This window comes from Schistosoma haematobium, chromosome 3, assembly GCF_000699445.3.
Source record: "Schistosoma haematobium chromosome 3, whole genome shotgun sequence".
Taxonomy (NCBI): Eukaryota; Metazoa; Platyhelminthes; class Trematoda; order Strigeidida; family Schistosomatidae; genus Schistosoma; species Schistosoma haematobium.
Genome location: NC_067198.1, coordinates 2952962 through 2976303, shown reverse-complemented (window position 1 = coordinate 2976303; position 23342 = coordinate 2952962). Strand labels below are relative to the sequence as shown.

The following is a 23342-nucleotide window of genomic DNA, read 5'->3' as shown; positions in this document are numbered from 1 at the left end:
CAAATGACTTAAACCCTCACGACATGAAGATATTGTATATTGGGTTATAGCGCGGCAATCGAAGAACGATAGTCGGGAGGGAATTTCAATTCCTTTGTCATGAGTAAGTGATTAATTAACTGATTAATTAATTAATGAGTAAGTAATGAACATTTCCAGACCCTAAAACGTTAGTTTGAACACCAGATTTGCTTATTGGCACTTCTTTGTTGAGCGGCAACAAAAGTTGAATCACTGTATTTTGTTGTGAACATCCTACTGAGGGATATGGGATCTCGAGACTGGATTATATGTAAAGTGTCAGTGGTTTGGCTGATGTACTGCCTAGCTGGACAGAATAAAAGTCAAAAGTCAACTCATACTGTAAGGCTAACCATGATGAGCTCCGAAGTTGCTCGTTTAAGATATGCTTTTTTTCATAGTACTTGGTTTTTGATCGTAGAGAACCAAGACACCTAGATCTTTTTGAACTTAAGATGTTTACGGTTGAAATTTTAAGGTCTGAGATTAAAGATACAAATGGAATTGCGTTTCCAATTTTGGGGAAAATCTGGCACACTTTGGGGGGAATTTCGGGAAAATGGCACAAAAAGCCCAAAATCTTCCTGAAATTCCCCTTTGATCTTGATCAAGGTCATCTGACTTTGGGGATTTCCCCAAAGTTCTCCAAAATTGGCAGCTCGGGTACGTTCATGAATGCTGTCTATTTCAGGGTTTCTCTATCAGCTTTCGATTATTGAAAAATATATACACTTATGGTACAAGTTGAACTGTATTTACGGAATTGTAGTCATCAAACGAATCAGCAGGATATTTTAAGCATTGAGATATTGTTTCCAAGCCCGTTGGATAATAAAGACATTTTTTTGACCGCTGTAGTACTGCTCATAAGTACACATTTCGACTTAAGCTTGAAACATCATACGTGATGGTTCAAAACGTTCGCCTTTGCGGAGTTATAATATAGAATAAGTGTACCTATCACTACTTCCCGAACTTCATTTTGTACTAAAAATATTCATAATTGAAATTTATTCGGCGAGACTATAATTTTAGTGCGAAATCCACTTATCCATCTGATTAAATAGTTTTGGCATTATAGCTGATGTCAGTTCGTGATGAATACCCCAAATCTAATTCTTAACCTTAAACATCAACTGTAAATCATAATTCTAACTCCTGATACAGGCTTATAACACTCATTCGGTGCTAGTTATTAGGTGGACACTCAAGGCTAGTTTAGCGTCTCTCCAAGGTTGTCCATAAATTATAGTCTAACCGTTTATTGTACTACAGAACGAAGTATAATGTCAGTCCTAAGACTGCGGCTTGGTAGTTAAGGGGTTTCAATTCCAGCCATAGACAGATATCACCAACATAGAGCCGTAGTTGCCGCCAGCTTGTCATGACGAGATGAAAAAAGAGGTCAAATTGTAGTAGCAACAAGAGAAATATTGAACATTTGGAATATGGTTTGAGAAGACACAGTGTAAAGGTATGTATGAAGGCGTACTAAAATTCATTATCAAGATTAAGAGTGAATACATGTGGGGGCGTGTGAACGATTCTAAGCCATGTCGCTCAAAATGTTTTACCATCAGTTGTGGGTATTACGCGATCACCAACCAAGCAATCCTTATCTGCTAACATGGCTTAAACCGGCAGTCGATAACTTCATGAACTGGTGTCAAGTTTTAGTTTTTCCATCCCTAGCTTTTCTCCAACCTATCTCTGTACTAGTAAACATCACTTTTTGAGATAAGCGGTAATTAGATATACATAAAATGTTTCCTATCCCAATCAATAAACATTTCAACCTCACCAATCGATTTCCCTTTTTTGTTAGGTACCATATATGTGACTTCAACATTTATTTATTTAATTGCACAAATATTAATGCGAATAGGTAAAAAATGATTATGTACCACACAGTAAGAAAATAAGGTTGTAAAGAGATAGAAAAACGTGGGTGATTGTCATCAAAAGCAGTAAATAAATGAAAACGAGCGAACAAAAATAGTATGTAGTGGTAAGAACAGTTCAGCCAAGATAAATACAACTGGAAAAAATCGCAAAATAATCACAACAGAACCTTCACTGGTTTTTGTCCTGAGCCTTTTCTGAACTTGTCTCAAGCCACTGAATCGGTCTAACTCTCAGACCCCTAGGAGGGAGCTGTGAAGGACCGAAGGCTACCAGTCATATACAGTTATCTTGTATATACTGACCGAGTGGTCCTATGAAGCACAATGTTAGGTTCTCTGGAACGATATTCGTAACACATGTCCAAACCTCTGAAGCAGATATTTCAAGATGGTGACATCGATTGAATTATCGTTACTATGCCCGAATGTAGGTCGTCGAAAACCGAAATCACTAACATGGTGTTTCCATTGAATATCAGCAATCTTTCGTAGACAATGGTGATCAAACACAGTCTTAACACCCTCTTCATGGAGTGGCCATGTTTCACAAACATCGAGCGAAACTGCTCTCGCCGACGCATTGCAAACCAAACTTGAACCAACATCATTACGGCACCAAAGATGGCCCTTATTTGAACAAATTACTCTGGCTATCGCTGTACGTAAATCGATCTCGTCAGTTTCGCACTCACAACCTTCACAAAGTTAGGCGTTCACATCTAATAATGGTGGTAGGTAATTTTAACACCGAAGTAAGTAGAGTAGAGCAAACCAAGAGGCACTTAGGTGAGTCTTACGGTGTCGCGGCTCAGCGAGCAGGTAATGGCAACTGTTTGCTGCAACTTTGGTGCTATCAGAAGTATGGGGACAATTGTATCTTCTCGGTTGCCCACATCGTGGAAGTATATTTTTTTGGGACCTGAAAGGTAAACTGTATTAGTGGTAGTCTTACCGACACCACAGAGACTAAGGAACGACTACTTAAAACTGGTCACACACAAGCCTCGCCAGAAGTTATGGATGTGTTAACTTCGTACTTGAAAAGTCTTATTGGCGGAGACGGAAATCCATGAGGTAAGGTCAGGTGTGAAAGTTTTAAGGTTGACCTCTTCAAGTCTCTTCGGTTGTGAGAGGGCATATTTGCTGCACATGCTGATTATCCGAGAGAACCTCCTTACTGCCATTTCACCCCTGTACCGTCATCAGTAGAACTTTGCCCCCAGAGTTTTCTGCTTTTAATCTTACCATTCTCCAACCTTGCTGTTTGGAGTGGTGGAACTCATAGGAACAGGTGTTTCAGCCAATACAGCTCAGTTGGATTATTACGATCTCCAAGCTCAACCACTACGCCAATGTAACAGTTACTGTCGTTTTCAACAACTAGGTCACAAGTTAAAGTTTGACTCATTTGGGTTTGTTCGATTAGGCATTATCATTAACCGTCACACATTGTGCACCCGGTATGTAAGTTTAAAAAAAGTTGTTGTTTGCTTGTTTTGTCTTGATCCATTCTCGGTTCACATGTTCCAAGTCCCTCCAATGTTTTCTTTTTCTTGATATCTTAGGCATAAATCTTTAAATCAATTCTCTTTATTTTTCAGAAATATTACTTCAGTAGAACAAGTCAACAAATAGCACTTTGTAACTGCTATGATTCATGTTACAGAAGGCCCTTTGAATATAGACCTGTTGCGTGAAAGCTATCAGAACGAGTTTTTCAGCTACATCGATGCTCAACCTTCACCTAAGGTATAATGTTACGTAGATATTGTGTTTAATCTATTGTAGGTTATATATTGGGAGAAAGATCTGTTAGCCCATATGAGTTCTGTTGTAAACAATTCGGATTTGAAAGTAATTTTGATAGTGTTTATAATCTTTAAAAACGTTTAGAAACATGGTGTTATAAATTCATTTCTTCTCCAATCTGCTAAAGATTCCTATTCTCCTTCAGCGTGTAAATCTGTAATATTCATTATAAGTCCAAAAGTTAGTATTATTGACTCTGTACAATCATTTTTAGTAAGGTAAGTAGTGTTCTGTGATCTTTTTTTAATTATTTTAAAAATAGAGATTCACAATCCAACCAAAGTGCTGGAAAGCAATATAGTATTATTGCCATTCCGAGGATTTCCCTTGCTTGTAAAAGTTTATTAAAAGAAAAAAAGATGACCAATAAATTTGCCATGATATCTGAATTTCCCCTAACAATAGTACCTGTAGAATGTGATGTTCTCTCAATGGAAGATTCGCAATGTTTTGCTGTTTGTCTTTGTATTTCTTTTACCATATCCAATGATTATATTTTTCATCTAGAATTACTCCATTTCCGAACGTCAGGATGGTGTCTATCAATTTGTACAAGGTTTGATGCGATTTCAATCAATTTTTGGTCTGTTCCCAAAAATTTATGCTAAAGGTGAAAAGGCTATAGTAAGTGATTATTTATATAGAGTTTCATATAAAACTTAATGTGTTAGTATATCAATTTAATGTATGTGTATTAGGCAATTTTTCTGGTAAGCGTTTTTTAGCGAGGTAGTTTTCTACGAGATGGGAACGCTAACCCCATGCCCAACCCTCCTCCTTTACCCGGGCTTGGGACCGGCAGTAACTCTAGAAGAGCTACAGGCGGATCGTCAAACTGCATCACGAGGCAAGCCCTAACTTGGAATCCTGAAGGGAAGCGGAAAAGAGGAAGGCAAATGAACACATTACGTCGGATAATAGAAGGAGATATGAAAATGATGAATAACAACTGGAAGGAGCTGGAAAGGATTGCCCAAGACAGGGTTGGATGGAGAATGCTGGTGAGCGGCCTATGCTCCTTCACGAGGAGTAACAGGCGTAAGTAAGTATGTAAGTATTAGGGAATATACGGAGTTATATCTAATGATATGCTTTTTGTAAAACTAATTGTACTGTTTTTTTTAAGAGTGTAAACCTATTATAAAGTTCTGAAGTTGTAAAAATAGTGACATTTCGTATTTTAACACTTTGTTTGAAAAATGTCTTATTATCAGAGAAGGGTTTTTGTAGATATCTTATTAATTTGGTAGTTGAATTCATGAATCAATTGAAGTTAAATCACCATGAAAAATCTGGAAGCACTGGGCAGCCGTTTCGTCGTAGTATGGGACTCCTCAGCAGTGCGCATCCAAGGTCCCACCTCGTGAGATTCCAACCCAGGACCTATCAGTCTCACGCTCGAGCACTTGACCGCTAATTTGGTAGGTCCTGGGTTCGGATCTCGCGAGATAGATGCGCACTGCTGAGGAGTCCCACACTAGAACGAAATGGCCGTCCAGTGCTTCCAGGTTTTCCATAGTGTTCTAGCTTTAATTGATTCATGAATTCAACTATTAAATGTTTTAATGTTATATACATCAAAATGTTTAAATAATTCTCACTGCTTTGTAGAATTCACAAACAATATAAGTAGTATGTAAAAATCTCAGCAAAATTAATAATTAAATAACCTTTTCTGATATATTCCAAGTTATAAATCGTATAGATACATTTACATCTGTTTATATTTATTTAAAATACATTCATTCTTTAGGGAGTGGCCAAAATGTTGCGGCGTATGTCTGATGAAGCCAAAGTTACAAATGAACATCAACCATCAGTCACTGCATTAGATGAAATTGAAAGCCAAACTGAATTATTAATTCTTATTGATCGAGCTGTTGATCCTTTAACTCCTTTGTTAAATCAGTTAACGTATGCGGGACTAGTTGATGAGAAATGGGGTATTCGTTTTGGTAAGCTTAAACGTTTCGTTTAATCAAATTACAGCTAAATTAAATAGTAATCTTTATGGCTGTAATTAAAGTGTATGAGTAACATCGTTTTGGTCACGAATTCGATTGTCATGACTAAACCTTCACTTTATTTAAGCAAATAGCACATAAATCACCTTTTGGGAAGTGCTAGTGACACAGTTTGATTCTAAGTAACATCATATATTACGATGGTTTGTTAATGTTATGTTTTCTATCTTTCACAACCAAACACCTGAAATTTCCATCACCCATTACTTGATGACTTACAATATTTCTGTTATCATAATGGTTGTATCTGCTATACTTCTCTGTAACCCGTTATTTTAGTAACTTACTTTACACCACTTTCCGTAATACAACAGTTTTTATCTGTTGTTCTTTATCTCTGTAAATCTTGTTGGACATTTCCATTTCCAACTATCTCTTAACATATGATGTAGTATTACCATAAACGGAATAGAGGTCAGCAACATAATAACAAGACAAGCTAGGCTATTCCTCTGCACGCCAGCCCTGTTAACCAACGGAAGAAGACCTGATTCAGGCGAGAAAACATATAATTCTACAATCAGCGCAGAAGGAAAAAACAAACAAACACACAACTCATATATGTGTATGTACAATACAAAAATGTCATAAAATAGCGTACTAAAAGAAACAATGAAGCAATAATATTTTAGGTCCTTCTAAGTAGGAAGCACAAACTGAAACTAAAACTGGTCGCTTTTGGCACGAAAGTGTGACATTCAAATCGATTATGGACTACTAAAAACATTCGTAAAAACCCTTTTGAACAATTACACTTCAAATGTGTATTAAGCATAAATTTGTTTCGATATTGCATAATTAGTACTAAAAATTGTAACTAAACAGTGCTATTATCATTATTATTACTATAGTCACAGTAATTAATTTTTCATGTAATTAGATAATCAATAGTTTATAATTTGGTGTCACATTTGATTAGTAAATAGCTATTCTGTTTTCACTGATCCTTCTAAATAGTTAGCTGTTAAATTCATTTGGTGTTGTTTTACTTGAATCTTTCGATTGATGTTTAGGACTGCAATTGATCAGTCTCTTGTTGGCATATGTGCATATTGTGCGTATTGCATCAATATTAACTTAAGTCACAAGCTTTTTAAGCAAAGATGGATAGTGGCTAACAGTGGAACCCAGGACGCGCGACACTTCGTCCTATTTGGGACTCGTTAGCTGGATATACCTGCATCCCAGAGTTCATGCTCACTCCGGGACTCAAACCGAGTACCGTTCGCTTATAGAACCATCGCGTTATCCACTTAGCTACTGAGTCCTAAGTAACAACCGAAAGATATAAGTAAAACAACACCAAGTGAATTTAAACTTCACCCCATTTCACACGCAGGTGTCCATCAAGACTCACTAACTAAGTAGATAACGCGATGGCGTTTGAAGCGAACGGTACTGGGTTCGAATCCCGGAGTGAACAGCAACGCTGAGATGCAGGGTATATCCAGTTGACGAGTCCCAAATATGACGAAACGTCCAGCGTTCTGGATTCCACTGCTAGCCACTATCTATCTTTGCTTAAAATGATTTCTAGCTGATCACGGATGCGCTTCTCCCCCTCTAAATGCAAGTTGTTGCTTCAGGACTGGCCTGCGTCAAACCTGAACTAAGGATAGAGAGTGAAGTAGTCGAATGCGTTGACAACTTCACTTATCTTGAAAGTCTGATTCCGACCTTTGCTGCTACCTTGACGCGGCGGTCGGGCTTGCGTACCGTAATAAAGCAACTGGGATATACTAGCTGGAATAATCGTTTCTCAAGGTCCTACCATGCCAAAAAGGTCGGTTAAAGAACGGTAAGACTAAAAGCAGCAAACTCATGGTCCGAAAGCGAAGTCGTATAGCTGACTGTACAGAGGTGTGACAGCGGTAAGGTGTTTCCTTCAGACAACCAGCATAACAGCAATGCTGCCTTCCCACATGGAGGGGTGGGGTTAGAAAAGGTCGACCCTAAAAATGCACACCTCGCCTTATCCCACGGATATCCGTCTCCGGCGGTAAGGTCTCAACAAGTACGGCGCTAACAAGAAAACTACTCACAAAAAGGTCGTGTGTGACCGACCTCAAGCAGTTGTCCTTTGGGCACTGCGGTCACGCTCTCAGGTCACTAAGACCACCTCTAATCCAACTTCCTTTTCAGGCACCTTTAGAAGAACCCTTCCATGGTAATAATAGTAACTCATTATTGTTTGTAATTATTAATGTTGTAAAGTTTTAATGAAAATGACTTTTTATAAGCAGAAAGATAATAAAGATCTGTTTATATTGGGATTTTTCTCTTATTTATGTGATTTTTATTATCAGAATGGGTTTTGTGGAGATTTTTAGAAATTTCACTGGTTGAAATCATGAGTCAGTTGAAGCTAGACCACCGTGAAAAACCTGGAAGCACTGGACGGCCGTTTCGTCTTATTGCGGGACTCCTCAGCAGTGCGCATCCACGATCCCGCCTCCCGCGACGTTCGAACCCAGGACTTATCAGTCTCGCGCCAAGCGCTTAACCAACTAGACCACTGAGCCGGCTGGTCGGCCGGCATCCAACGGTGTTAATGTCTAACTTCAACCAATCCACGAAGTTGCGTCACCGTACATCATTGTCTTCAGTGAGTTCCTATCTCACAACAGACCTGGTTGAACTCTACTGGTAACAACTTCTCACTAGAACTCCAGGAGTGTCTCCTGAAGTCAGTCATTAGTGAGCAGATGATTATTATCAGAATGGGTTTTGTGGCGATTTTTGGAAATTTCACAGGTTGAAATCATGAGTCAATTAATGCTAGACCACCATGGAAAACCTGGAAGCACTGATTTGATTTTTGTTATCCTAACTAGATTTTTCTTTATTCAGTTAGAATTGTTAATATATTTTTTTCTATTTTTATAGGTATTTGTCGACCATGTTTTCAATCTGAAAATGAATCTTCCAAAAAATTCTTATTAAATTCTTCAGATTTAGTATATACTGAAATAAGAGATCGAAAATTTTCTGAAGTTGGTTTAATTCTATCAAAAATTACTAAAGAAATTTCTACACTTGTTACCGTAAGTTATATGAATGTAGTTTTCTTATTTAGAGAACTGATAAATTAGATCAGATGATATGTGATTTAGCAGCTTGATGTAAGATCTCTGAATGTAATTAGGAACAAAGATAACGCATAAATGTAGACTTAGAAATGTCTTCATAAGAATCATGAGCAACTATGCGCGACTGGAAAAAAAAATGCTTGGAACACTAAATAATGATTCAACTGACCTGCGGTTATTTTATATTTACTGGCTGTTCATCCAAAAGCCTAAATAGATTATTGATAGCTCTTAGATTGTAAAGACTATAACTAACCTGAAGCAATGACGTGTAGGGCAAGCCAACCTTAAAAATGATAGTCTAGAGTGTTTATTAAAACTAGTTATCAAATTATGTATATCCAAGGCGTTCCGTATAATGCGCTTTAATTGATCTCATTTTCCCAGTTTTCTTGTAAAGCCACTGTTATATGCTGACCATTGGTTATTATTATGAAACAATATATCAACATCGGAGCTAACTTTTCGTTGGCGAAAATCGTGGTTTAATTTTCGCACTTTAATAACAAATTACGGCCTAATGTACTCATCTTTGACTAACACCTTATACAGGAGGGTTAATTATACTAGGTTTTTGCCCAGACCAAAGTCTCTGGAACGTAGGCCCTAATCAGCAACGTGGTTATTGAGAGTAGAGGACTTGAACCAACAGACTAACGTTACACAAATAAAGCTCTCTCAATTCAAATAATTCATTGCTGTGTACACAAATTCACAGCTACTATTTACATACTGAAATGGTGAAGAAGATTTGTAGCTGAGGTGGATTTTTAATCTATGAGCTGAATGGTTTGATCGTGGAGCTTTCATCCTTATTCTGAACGACATCATGACAGAATGAAGTATTAGAATTTCTCCACATATGACACGGTTTGTCTTGTCGACATTGATCTTGACGGCTTATTGTTGACCTTTAACGTGTTACTGTTGACTTCTTTATTTTGATTGTATCTCCCATTGATTTGATTCTTGGTCCTATATTTGTCCATGATTTTTTTGATTGGTTGATAGATTGGATCGAGTTCAATGTGTTTGTTGATTGCCGATTGACCTGAGTGCCAAGCTTCTAAAAATTCGCCGATGTTTTTAGAAATCCTTCTATCCAAGATCTCAACATTTTACCAGTCGAGGGTATGTCCACAGTTGTCCACGTATGCATTGATATAGGTGAGTATACGTCATGGCGTTTGATCGCTAATTGGTGTTCGTGCAGGCGAAGGTGAAGAGGGCGTCCGCTTTGTCCGATGTAGTGTTTTTCGCAGTTGGACCAATTTATTTTGTAGATGATGTTTGGTTTTCTTTTGCCATTTCGTCCTTTGGTTTGCATAAGATTGATTGAAGTGATTGTGTTGGTTTATGTGTTACACCTATTCCAAAAGGCTTCAATAATCTCGTAATTTCTTATGTCTTTTATATATGGTTCAATGATCCGTTTGTTGGTTTCTGTACTTGATTTTGTTTCTGCTGGTGCATTTGGTTGATATTTTCGGTGAAGTTGACTGCGTCGTTGGTGAGGAGCGGGAATAGAGTTTCCTTTGATAAGCTTGGTTCAATTGAGATGAATAAGGCTGTTACATCCAAGGATATCATCATTTCGTCGTTGTTGATCTGAATGTCCTTAATCTTATTCATGAATTGTACGGGAGATTTGATGGAGTGATTAGATGAATTCACTAAGTGTTTCAATATTCGTGAAAATTTTCTTGACTAATTGTATGTTGGGGTTCCGGGGAGTGCCACGATTGGACGTAATGGGGTGTTTGGTTTGCGTATTTTCGGTCTACCGCAGAATCGAGGGAGTAGTGGTCTATTGAGTTTCATTCTTCATTGATCTTGCCTTGATATTTGTCCTACTTTGACAAGCTTGTTTAAAGTCCTTAAGATTTAGTTGTCTGACCTTTTGACTGGATTTGTGTTCATTGGTTTATATACGCTTTCATCCTTAAGTAGTTCCTCAATTTTCCTGATATATTGTTCCTTGTTCATAATGACTAGTGCATCCTTTGCCTACTGGAACTATGACAATATCTCCTCTCGTTCTGAGTTTTTTCTAAGGCTTTTTGTTCTTGGGAGGTCAGTTGGGTGTTGTCTTTCTTCCATGGAGTTAGCGGTACTATACTTCGTCTTATTTCCTGTTGCGTTTCTTCACTTATTCCGTCAGTTTTGAGTGATGACTCTAGTGCTGAGAGGAATTCTAGTTCTGAGGCGTCACTTGGATTGTAGTTCAATTCGTTTCAGAGCAGGTGTTCTATGTTTATCAGAGGTTGCTTTGACAGGTTGACCGTGCATTTGTATTTTCTCCCGTGGGTGGTTTTGAAATATTGATTAGGTTTTTCTTTTTTCTCTGTTCTCTCTTACACTTGTCGGCAGAACGTGCTGACGAAGACACTCTCGGACAAAAGACAGTTTTTCTCGGGTGGAAGCCATTATTTTGGCGAAATTTTCTCATTTTCGAACAACAAGAAGTGTTTAAGATACAGACATCCAATCAACTCCCCAATGAGATGTAGAATAGCTGAGCAAAGTGGAAGAAAAATGGTACACCTAACGATAACTGATGCTCACTACAGGATCCACAAATACCAACACGTCATGGAGGACAACAACCATCGAGCTATCATGCAAATGACTTAGATTCGTGTTTTCTTTGTTCTCTGTTCGAATACTTCACTTCTGCATGAAGTTTGTGATGCTATCGTTCGGACTAACGATGAAAGCTCCACGACTAAACCATCCAGCTCAGAGAATAAAACCGCACCACTATATACACACTTTTTTGTAAATGAATTTATTGATCACGTCAACCTTGAAGATTATTTTTTCGTTGTATGTATGATCTTTAGTGAAATGTTAGCATGTTGCATATGGGACATCAGAAGATGTAATAACCAAATTAATCTCATTAAATTTTTTGTGTATAGTGAATAATGGACTAAAGCTACTAGGTGTGTATTGTGTTATGTTTCTTCCATTTTATCAGTGGTTAATTGTAGAATTCTTCTGTTTTATATACACATTTCAAGCAATCCAAGTCAGCCAAAGAACTAACCGATTTACGCGTTGCCGTTAGTCGGATTCCCGAAATTCGCTCAAAACAATCACAGCTGGAGATACGTAAGTCATTTTTTTCCAGAATACTACTGGTTTTTAAACAGTCGACTTATCAATTTCTCTCAACATCTTTTGAAGGTCAGTTTTAACCATGGACCAACGTCACTTGGAAATTTTTTTAAAAGTTTAGTAGCATTGAATGACTGTTTTGTTCTAGTTTGTGACTCCTCGTCAATGCTCTCTTACATTTCTTTACCTCACATAGTACCTTGGACCTTTGGGTCCATCGGTAAACACAATACTTATATACTACAAAGTCGGATTCTAAACGGTCTTTATTTTCAACTTCGGTAAGTTTGTGATAATAAAACCATCATCTAGTAAGGCGGCAGAACCCCAAAAGTAACAGATTTCCACTGTTAGACTAGACTATCCCGTATTTCTTGGTTTATAAACATTAATTACCGTTTACTGACTATAATCTTTTAATAGACCGAACCAATTTGCTCTATTTTGAGTTTACTGTTACTTTTCTATGTAAATAACCTTCTTCTAGATACTTCACTCGCAGAAGAAATACAAAAATATGTGAGCACTGATGATTTCTTATCAATTTTAAGAGCTCAGCAGGGTAATGTTCTATGCGTTTTTGTGAAATTCCATTTATTTATTTATATTACATGTACTTTTGTGCTTTAAGCAACGTTTATGTGATTGTTATTTTATGAAGAACTTTTTAATGAGTCGTCTTACTTACATTTGTTACCCCCAATGGAGCATTGGCCACCGACCAGTATTTTCCAGCCCACTCTGTCCTGGACCTTGCTTTCTAGTTCTATCAAATAGTTGTTCATTATTCTCATACCTGTCTCTATTTCTCGGCGTAATATGTTTTTTGGTCTTCCTCCTCTCCTTTGGTTTTGAGGATTCCAAGTGGTGGATTGCCTTGTGACGCAGTTGAGTGCTACCCTCAACGTATGTCCTATGCACTTCCATCACTTCTTCCTGGGATCTGGTTTGTTCTCTCCCATATTAGGTTGTTGCTGATAGTGTCTGGCCAACAAATCCTAAGTATTTTGCGTAGAAAACTGTTAATAAACACTTGTATCTTCTGAATGATGGCTTTCTTAATTCTCCAAGTTTCCACCCCACAGAGTAGAACTGTCTTGACATCTGTACTAAAAATTCTGACTTTACTGAAATTAAGAAACCGACATTTTAGCTTAATAAGTGACATCAATTATTCAATACAGTGTATGCTATTGAGGTATGTGAATGAAGTGATTCAACAAGATCATTGAGTGTATGAAAACTATAAATAAATATCAGTCACTTATAAACATCGTAGAATCTGTGACATATTTACTTCAGTTGAATTTTTCACATAATATCAGTACAGTTGGATGAAATTATTAAAAAAGATCTCAGAATAACAGAAGGAATAATAGTATTGAAAACAAGATAATCGATAAGGTACAGATAACATAATTTGAGGAGAACTGTTGTATTCCCAGATTAAAAGTATCAATATACCTCCCCTTAATCTATTGGATGCGCCTGAGATTCGATGAACGGTCGCTCATTGGTCGTTCATTGGTCGAAGCTAGACATTAGCACCGTTGGATCCCTGCTTATGTGTCTATAGGTCACGCGTTCACACGCCAGACCGAACGTCCTGATCTCGAACCCCTTCTGTGCGGGATCGTGGAAGCTCATCGATGAAGAGTTCTATACTAGGACGAAACAGCCTTCAAGTAAAACTACTGTTTAATCAAAATGCATATCATACATGTTTAGATTTATCTTATCATGTGTATAAAATTTACAAACTTGCAATATTAATCCCATTTTTTAATGCTTTTTATTATCAATAAATTCAAATCATCTTGTAAATTGGTCATGGTAGTTTACAGTCTACCGGTTTTAAAGACAATATGATATACTAATTATTTTATTTGAACACATAAACGTTAGTACAAGGGTGCACCAACTACATAATAACAATAAGGCCAGTAGTAGTTATCATTGATTTGTGTGAGGGTTATGATACTGCCCCGGGTACCTAAACCGAGACAGGTGGTTTTCTTAGAGGGCCACACCCGAAGTCTTAGACCTAAGGATCTGATCCACAAGGCAGTGGAGCAACGTCAAGAGGTGCTGTCCCATGGTAGCCGGTGACCAATAATTGGTCCATACTCCATTTATTCCTTCAAGATCCTGGAGCCCATGTGCACCACTGGTTTCGAATCAGGGTTTTCCAACTCCCCTAGGTGGACCTTCCATATCCACTAACCTAGTTAAAGCGCCAACATCAAATAATATGGATTTCTACAATAATTAATTCATTAATCATTAATATTTTATACGTCGTCATATCATTTATGCGATTTGCTATGATTGTTATTATTACTTTTTTTTTTGTTATTTAATAAGATTTTATTAATGGCTACGAAACAGATAAAGCACATCCTTTCATTGAAGAATGTATTTTGAGAGGTGCACCTATTGAAGAGGTACATAGATAATCTAACAAATTTGTTTACTTCTATTTAATAATGTTTTCTCATAGTCACTAAACTATTCAGTAGTATTATTGACGTCACGAACAGATTTATGTTAGACATTTATTGAAAACCAGGAATTGCTGGATTTAGGTCAGTCTTGTGATATCAATGACATACAACAATCTCAAAAAGCCTCTACATGATAGTTATCACGTTCACACTATCGACTAGCTTCGAGAGAAATTTTTCGAAATTCTAGTGACAAGCTGTGACTAATGGAGTTCAAAGGTATTGAATATGAGTCAGTTGCTCAGCGAAGACAATGTGAAATGACCGAACAATATCGTGAATTAACTGAAGATTCTGGGCTCAGTCTTCAATGGGCTTGAGGATACTACTGCAGGGGAGTTCCGTACTTAGAAGAAACAGCTGCTCAGTACTTACTGCTTTTTAGTGGGTGTTCAGCTTAGTTTGGACCGTGACCTCATTAACGTTCAATGGTCTCCACATATCCCATATAGTGACATACGTTTTTTTGCCCAACTTTTCTCATTACCTTCATTTTCTTCATTTGTAATCACTACTAGTTGGTTAAGCTTACAAAACGCTACCCCAGATCTTCCATTCATCCAAACCCTGAAGTTAATCCATTGGCCAGTATTTTAGAGTTTTTTGTCATGAGCATAAACTTTGCCTTTGAAATCTGGACATTGGCTACTTTGATGGCTATTCATCTGACCTCACTTAACTGGTGTAGTTTACTCCAGGTATTTTCAGACTTGGCATCGAATTATTCTGTTCTCGAATTTGTACTAACAGCAGCACGTTCAGAAGCTAAACAAGTATTTCTGAATCAGATTTTAGCAGACACTAAGTTATACTATCCAATTGAATAGCATTGGTAAGAACTCCAAAGGATTAAGAAATTTGTTGTTCCCATTACTTAGTCCTCTCCTTAGCTCTCAGCTCAACCGAAATAGATGATGAGCTTTATCGAAATCTCCCCCACATTTACAAACTTGACACATTAGCTTAATTATTACAGCAATTAGTTTTAATACTTAAGTTAACAGACCAGGTCAAACAGTAAGGTACTTAAGTAGAACTTTTGATTGACCGTTTCTTGTATCTGCGGGTTCTGTCGCCAATTTTTGAAATCATGAACTACTGTAGTGCTCACGATAAAAGTTAAGAACACATAAAACCGGTGCAGATGAAAATTTATTGACCTTCCTAAAGCACGTTGAAGCTTTCTGACCTAGATTCTTTAGTTACAAACATTCCACCTATTTCAAGTAGGAGTGATATTTTTAATTCTTGGACAGATACTGAAGTTAGTCGGTTTTAACGGCACTGCTATATAATGCTCGTCTCTCCAAGTTTTATTATCATTGAGTGTCCTTTCTCCCCTGTGTGCTCTTTTGTTTGGTCATTCTCTGACTGTGATTAGTTGACCGTTTCAATTTATCTCAAATGGTTTTTGAACCTGGCCTTAAGTAATCCACTAGAGCTTTACTCGTCAGTGGATTGCAAAAGAGCATACTTGCTGCCGTTTCATTCCTTATCAATTAATACAAGGAGTAACGAGAAACTAGAATAAAAAGTTTAAATTTTGATTTTTCCTTCAATTATCTTATCTTAAGATTCAGGTTGCAATAAAAGAGATGAAGTTAAAAATCTGAAAGAAAAACGTTAAACTTCAGCTATCTATTTACCTTAACTCATTGACTAAAATATTGTAGTTTTATTCGTAATCAAGGTGATCATCAGAAAGTAGTCAAAAATATCATTAAGAATAACTAACATTAATGATGTGTTTTTTTTTAATTTGAGCCGATTTTCCGAGCTTGAAACGCCCACTTTTAAACATTCTTATATTCAGTACGTTTTTTTAAAAAAAAATCCTGGTTAAATAACTCTTGCAAAACTAGTTTAGCGTTTCAAAATAAATCAGTTTTTTTTTCAGATAATTCTTTGACGACTAAGTGCAAGGAGCCCCCAAATGCTCTGGTATGTCCGAGAGTGGGAAGAGTTCGTTCTCCCTTTCGAAATGCGCTCACATGTCCACGCGTATATAGCCTTTGCCAGGGAAGTCCTACTCATTGCCTTCTCGTGGCGAGGTTGTTGTTTACGAAATTGAGAGGACGAAAAGCGAATGTTCGGCGCTTTAACCGGGTTGGTGAACATGGAGAGTCCACCTAGGAGAGTTGGAAAACCCTGATTCCAAACCAATGGTGCACATGGGCTCCAGTATCCTGAAGGAACGAATGGCGTATGAACCAATCGTTAGTCACCGGCTAACATGGGCCTGCATCTCCTTACGTTGCTCCACTGCCTTGTGGATCAGACCTTCAGGTCGAAGGCTCCGGGTGTAGTCCCCTAAGAAAACCACCTGCTTCGGTTTGGGCACCCGGACAGTATCACAGCCCTCGGACATATCAAATGAGATTTGTGTGGCGCATATGTATTTGGTGCCTCCTTGTATCAATATCTATGTGTTACAGTAAAATAATAAATAAAGGAGACAACAATTATATATGCGCCATACAAATTATTCGGTTTGTGTAACGGTTGAAATACTTACCATGTGCACTAATCGAAGCAGGTGATTTTCTTAGAGGACCACTCCTCCAGCTTTTGACCTACAGGTTTAATTCACAAGACACTAAAGGAACGTTAGGAGATGCAGTCCTATGGTAGACAGTGAACAACAATAGGTTCATAAGACTATGTATACCATTGGTTTGGAATCAAGCTTTTAAAACTCCCTTAGGTGGACTCTCGCTGTCCATTAACCCACTTAAAGTCCCGGTTATTCGCTTTCCATCCTCTCAGTTTCGTAAACAACACCCTTATTGACAAAAGGCAATGAGTAGTAATTCCTTGACAGTGGCTGTATATGTGTGGCCATGTAAGAAGATTTCGAGAAGTAGAGTTAACTCTTCTCACTCTCAGCCGTACCAAGTCATCTGTGTGGCTAATTCCTTTATTAGTATTCTGATAATCAGGGATCGTTAAGTTGAACATTATCAATGGGAAATTTAGTTTTTATTCGATATGATTGTTTACAGTTAAGTAGTTATTCTAAGTTTATATGTGTAATCACTACAATGTTGTTGTCGTTTTGTTTTTTTACTTTAAACAATTTTGAAGTTGTTATTGTTGTCATATTAAATCTAGTGTTATTTTGATTAGTCCATCATAGTAATGTGTACTTATTTACTTACTAATCTCTTGTTTATCTATTGGAGATTTCTTTCATTTTCTATCATTTTCCTTTATCTATCTTAAGGTTCTTCGTCTAATTTGCATTCAATCATTTTGTAATGGAGGCTTAAAGCAACGACTTTTAGACTATTATAAAAATGAAATAATACAAGTGAGTTTAGATGTGTATCTATATACGTATGATTCATTCATTCAACTGAATATTAAGGCTATCCAGATTTTAAGGGTTATTTTACTTATCATTATGGGTTTGTGAAGATGGTTACGTTTTTGATTAAGTTTATGAATCGATTGATATTACACTACCATTGAAAACCTGTAAGTAGTGAATGGTCATTTCATCCTAGTATGCGCACTGCTGAGGAGTTCCATACTAAGACAAGACGACCGTTCAGTGCTTTCACGTTATTTTAATTGACACTTAATTTATGTGTGAATATTTATCAAACATGTGTCGGAAGATCCGAAAATAATGTTTAGCTTAATAAGCAAAGTGGATAACGCGATGGCGTTTGAAGCGAAATAGTACGGGGTTCGAATCCCAGAGTGAACATTAACTGTGGAATACAGGTACATCCAGCTGACCAGTCCCAAGTAGGATGAAACGCGCGTCCTGGATTCCACTGTTTGCCACTATACATCTTTGCTTAAAAACACAATATGGAGGTGATCCGCACAGGATACACAAATGCCAATAAGTGACTGATCAATTGCAGTCCTAAACAATAATAGAAAAGATACAAACAAGAAACACCAAGTGAATCTAAATGTTTAGCTTATTTAATGAACAGTATATAGCCGGACATAGTGATAACCTTTAACTTATTGGAGGACATCATAGATCAGATGGAATAGAAAATGTGTATAAATTCACATTCTCACATTACTTGCATGTTGAATGAAAAGCTGTTTGTGTAATAGTCGCAGACAAATGGTTTCCTAATTAACAGTTGAAAAAAGGATCCCAAAATCATTCTAACCACTTCAATTTCTTTAGACAGAAATGATACTGTATTAAGTCTCTAATAAACTGGTAGACTTTACTCAGTTCTTTTTTTGATGGCATAATCTTGACCTTCAAATAAACTCATGTTTTCTATTATTTTACGATGAAGCATTTTAATAAAATAGTCTTATTTTGTTCCATGAGGAAATCTTCACTCTTTCAGTATAAATTTTTTATAGATAGTAAAGAGTCTCATGTATTTTATTATCTCATACTCTATAATGCTAAGTAATCTATCATTGTGTGCCTTAGTAGTTGAAAGGTATTTGAAAGGTGTTTCCCATAAAACATCTGTGTCTATTGATATAGAAAGTAGCACAGCGTGATTAGAGCACAGAAATGTATATGAGAAATGCTTTACTCGGGTTGATGGATGTAGATAATCCACCTAGAGGATTTGAAAAACCCTGATCCCAAACCAATAGGCTTCAGGATCCTGAGGAAACAAATGGCGTATTAACCAATTATTAGTCACCGGCTACCATGGGACACCATATCCTGACGTTGCTCCACTGCCTTGTGGATCAGACCTTTAGGTCAAAGGTTGGGGGAGTGGCTCCCTAAGGAAACCACCTGCTTCGATTTAGGCACGCAGTCAGTATCACAGCCCACACACAAACCAAGTGACTTGTGTGATGCATATGTATTCGGTGACCCTTTGTACCAATATTTGTGAGTTAAAATAATAAATAATGAGTAAATTGCACTTAAACCATAGATATATAAGTTTTTGTATGGCTGCCCATCGTGATGAACAGTAGTCAAGTAAAATCATGTAACCAACTAACAATTGAATAATCATACATACTCGGATCATGTTTTTTGAATTTTTTCCTACTTTTTAAGGTCTACGGTTTTGAGCATATTTTCACACTGGATAATTTGGAGCGTGTAGGTTTGCTTTATGAATCTCCTAATAGTCTAATGAGTAGTATACAAACATCAAGTTTCACACCCCAAGAAAAAATCAATTCAAGAAATAATAGCCTGTCATCGTCAAAGTTGTCAGCGAACCTAAAACAAACAATTATTAACATAAGTACTAGTTATAATTCAGTACTAAAAGGAAACCTACGCCTTGTTGTACCGCCTAATTCCAATTCAGTGAATGACTCTGAGCAAGCAGCATCTAGTTTGTTTTCCGGTTATATCCCTATATCTATTCGTCTTATTCAAATATGGACAAACGATTGGTATCCTAAACCTAATCTATCATTAACAAGTAGAGGTATAACAGATCAAACTACGTTCACCGGTGGCGGTTCGGGGGCTTTTTTACTGTCTAAGGCTACACGTATAGTTTCAGGCCTTAGATCTTCAGAGAGTTTGGAAATGTCTGTGTTACCAGAGTCTAATGAGCGCAATGTACCTGAATTAAACAGTCGTGTAACATTAACACCGACGGCAGAGAAAACTGGTGGTTTTCTTCCGAACAATTCGTTAACTGCAACTTCTAGTCGTACAACATCTTCACTGACTAACTTAATATGTGCTCCAGAATTTAAAGTACAACTACCAGTTAGAGATGATTTACCTTTCGCGTCCAAAAACGGTTGTTTAAATATGAAAAATCATCCAAATAAACCACGTATTGTAGTCGTTGGTTTTGTTGGCGGTGTGAGTCATGCAGAAATATCAGCTTTAAGAACTATAGCTGCTAGTGAAGATGGTAAGTTACTATCGGTTCAATATTAATGTGATCGTTTTTTTATTTTCACGTGTTTCAATTTAAGTGGAATATTTTCAAGTGATCTAGTTTGCTGGTACCTCGAATTATGATATTGTAGTTGAGCGGATTGAAACAGAATAATATCCTGTTTGTTTTCATTTTGGTAATATGGAATCTCCATAGCTAATAACTTTTGGAACTGGCATTGTTTAAGGTATGGATGATGACTTGAGCAACTTATCTGTTGATGTGATGTAGCTTCAAAGCATACTATTAAGTGACTCGTCAAATCTGTCAAACTGTGACAGAAAATGCTCTGCAAAGTCAATCCTGTTATTGCAGAAATATTTGAAATGCATGACAAACCTTAATTCGTGATAGATGTCTGTGGTATTCACCAAATTTGTGTGAAATCAGAGGTACCTTCTTAAATGATTGTATAAATGTATTTACAGCAACATACGATAAACTGTATGACAATTTATAGCTTTGTGTGGGAGACTATCGAAATCAGAAAGAACAGAACAAAATGTAGAACTTATCATAAATATTAAGTTTGTGTAAATGCTTAGAAATATCCCAACCATAGATAGCCATAACATAGTAATTCTCTCAAAGTTATTAGAATTGAAACTAGTTACTGAATATTAGTCAGTAACATGATCATAAAAAAATGGGATCGGAAAAGAGTACGATACAGATAAAAAAAACTCGCCGTATACATTTCATTTATCCCAAATCCCCGTCTTCATAATCAACCTCCCTCTTCAATTCCTATTATTTTTCCTACATCGACTTTCAACTGTAAACTCCCTTTTTCGGCTTCCTTCTCAAGTGTCATCATAGTCAACGATTCTGGTGCGCAAAACACTATCTCAGGTCTATTGAAACCTTGCTCCAGACTACACATTGGAGCCTTCAACGTACGCACACTATGACTACATGTTGCGTATACATGAACACCGATTACCACGACGTGCGATGCTAACCGGTGTTGGAGATGGTTGGAAGAAAGTTAGGGGTGACCAAACCAAAAACGTGACATCAGTGCTTGAAGTCACTAACTTCCGGTCTTAGCCATGTTGGTAGATGCAGAATACTTGGTTGGGGTCCACGAGACTATTGTAACCAATGGTTAGAGACTCTGGGTGACATGGCCCAGAATCGATCACAATGGCGTACTTAGGTGTATACACTCTCTATCTTCCCTTAAACCGTGAGAATAAAATTGCTTTATACCTTCCTTTCTATGAACTAATTCCTTCTTCTTGTATCATTTACTTATATGCAATCTTTATTTCATGTATTACTACTAGTGAAGCAACTACTTCTATGCATTTGGTATTCATTTTGCTGTGCTAATGAGGTATGTCAACTTGGACTGATGCATATATTTGCCTGGTCCTACCTTGTGACTGACTGACTATTCGTCAACAAAAAAAGAAACTGTGTTAACAATTTTTTTATTTTAAAAATTAAAACACTTACAAATAGCTGACCTTTATCAGTGTGCCACAGTTGGACTTGATAATTTCAAATAAATTGAGCATTGGGTATGTTAGGTTGTGGTGTATGCTATTTATGTTGACAGATATAAGTAATATGTAGCACTAATGGGAATTCGAATGCCTATCAGCAAGAAATGAAGAAGATTGAATTGAAGAGAACAAGAAGGAAAAACAGAGAGAAATTGTAATAACAACGGAATTTTGAAAGAATCATGAAGAATGTGAAGGACGATGGATGGAATAGTGCAAATGACGTATTTAATGTATAGTTTTCATATTTTATGAAAACACTGTTCATTTTCATCAGTAAAAACTTGAATATCCTATAGTTCAATTCATGAGTCAATTGAAGCTAGATCAACATGGAAAACCTAGAAGCACAAAATGGCCGTTTCGTCCCAGTATGGGAATCTTTAGCAGTGCGCATCCACAATCTCGTCTAGCGAGATTCGAATCCATGACATATCGGTCTCGCACTAACTCTTAACTTCTAAAGCACTGACCTGGCCGGTATCCAACAGTGTTAATGTCTAACTTTGACCAAATCACGAAATTTCATGATCATCTTCCATTGTACTGAGGTAGATACCTGGCATCGATTAGCTCTACTAGTTACGACTTCTCATTAGGAGTTCCACAATAGGACGAAACAGCCGTCTAGTGCTTCCAAGCTTTTCATGGCGGTGTAACTTCAATTAACTCATCAACTCAACTATAAAATTACTAAAATCTCCACAAAACCCCCCTTTTTGATATTGAATATTCATAGAAACTTATTTTATCATATAAATAATTGTATCTCTTTTGTTTCTGTTTCACTCACTCACTCATTCAATCATTCATTCATTCTTCTTTTTTCTTTCTTTCTTTTTCCAGCAAATGTTGAATTTGTTATTATTACAACAGGATTTATAACAGCACAATCGTTTATTGGTTCTCTTTGTCAACCGGTTAAATCAACTAATCTGATTCCATTTTGATTCCCCGCCCCCCCCCTTTTTCTTCTTTAAATCCTGTTTTAACGGATGATCTAAAAAAAATGTTTTTTTTTCTTTGTTTATTTTTACATGATCATTTACTTCAATCAAACATTCTGATTATATAATTTCTCTTTTTAAAAAAAACTTTCTTATTTGTATGTACAATAACTAAAATAGTAGTCGTCGTAGTCCTAGTTGTAGAAGTAGTAGTGGTCGCGGTAGTCCCAGTAGTAGTCGTCGTAGTGTTAGTAGTGGTCGTGGTAGTAGTAGAACTAGTCGTCGTAATCCTAGTCGAAGTAGTTGTCGTAGTAGTAGTAGTAGTCATAGTAGCGGAAATTGAATTAGAACAAAGTAAATTCTTAATTTCATAATAACAATTGAGAACTAGATGATCAAAACATTGATTTACAGCTTCAGTTATTTGGTGATAAATGAAATAAGAAAAGAACACGTTAATATTTTGCTCAATGAAGGATATTGATAGTTTCAAATAAGTTGACTATTGAGTGGAAAGTTGTATTTCTGAAGTTTCGTGAGTTAATGTAAGAC

General features: G+C 36.8%; 1 protein-coding gene across 1 annotated transcript; it reads left to right on the top strand.

Annotated features, from left to right (window-relative positions):
* Window positions 1-49: 49 nt before the first annotated feature.
* On the top strand, window positions 50-23342 carry VPS33A (Vacuolar protein sorting-associated protein 33A). Its single transcript, XM_051212772.1, has 14 exons — window positions 50-103; window positions 3527-3674; window positions 3714-3779; window positions 3819-3952; window positions 3997-4189; window positions 4242-4358; window positions 5488-5689; window positions 8645-8802; window positions 11871-11961; window positions 12455-12529; window positions 14332-14411; window positions 17695-17781; window positions 19483-20305; window positions 22690-23342. The coding sequence occupies exons 2-14, from the start codon at window positions 3576-3578 to the stop codon at window positions 22791-22793; spliced, it is 2229 nt and encodes a 742-aa protein (XP_051068685.1). The 5' UTR covers window positions 50-103; window positions 3527-3575; the 3' UTR covers window positions 22794-23342.

Excerpts from the sequence above, each read along its gene's own strand:
- VPS33A (XM_051212772.1), top strand. The coding sequence starts at position 3,576 with ATGATTCATGTTACAGAAGGCCCTTTGAATATAGACCTGTTGCGTGAA. Across the intron at positions 4,190-4,241 it reads AAGATTCGCAATGTTTTGCT|AATTACTCCATTTCCGAACG; the intron begins GTTTGTCTTTGT and ends TTTTTCATCTAG. Across the intron at positions 14,412-17,694 it reads GAGGTGCACCTATTGAAGAG|GTTCTTCGTCTAATTTGCAT; the intron begins GTACATAGATAA and ends ATCTATCTTAAG.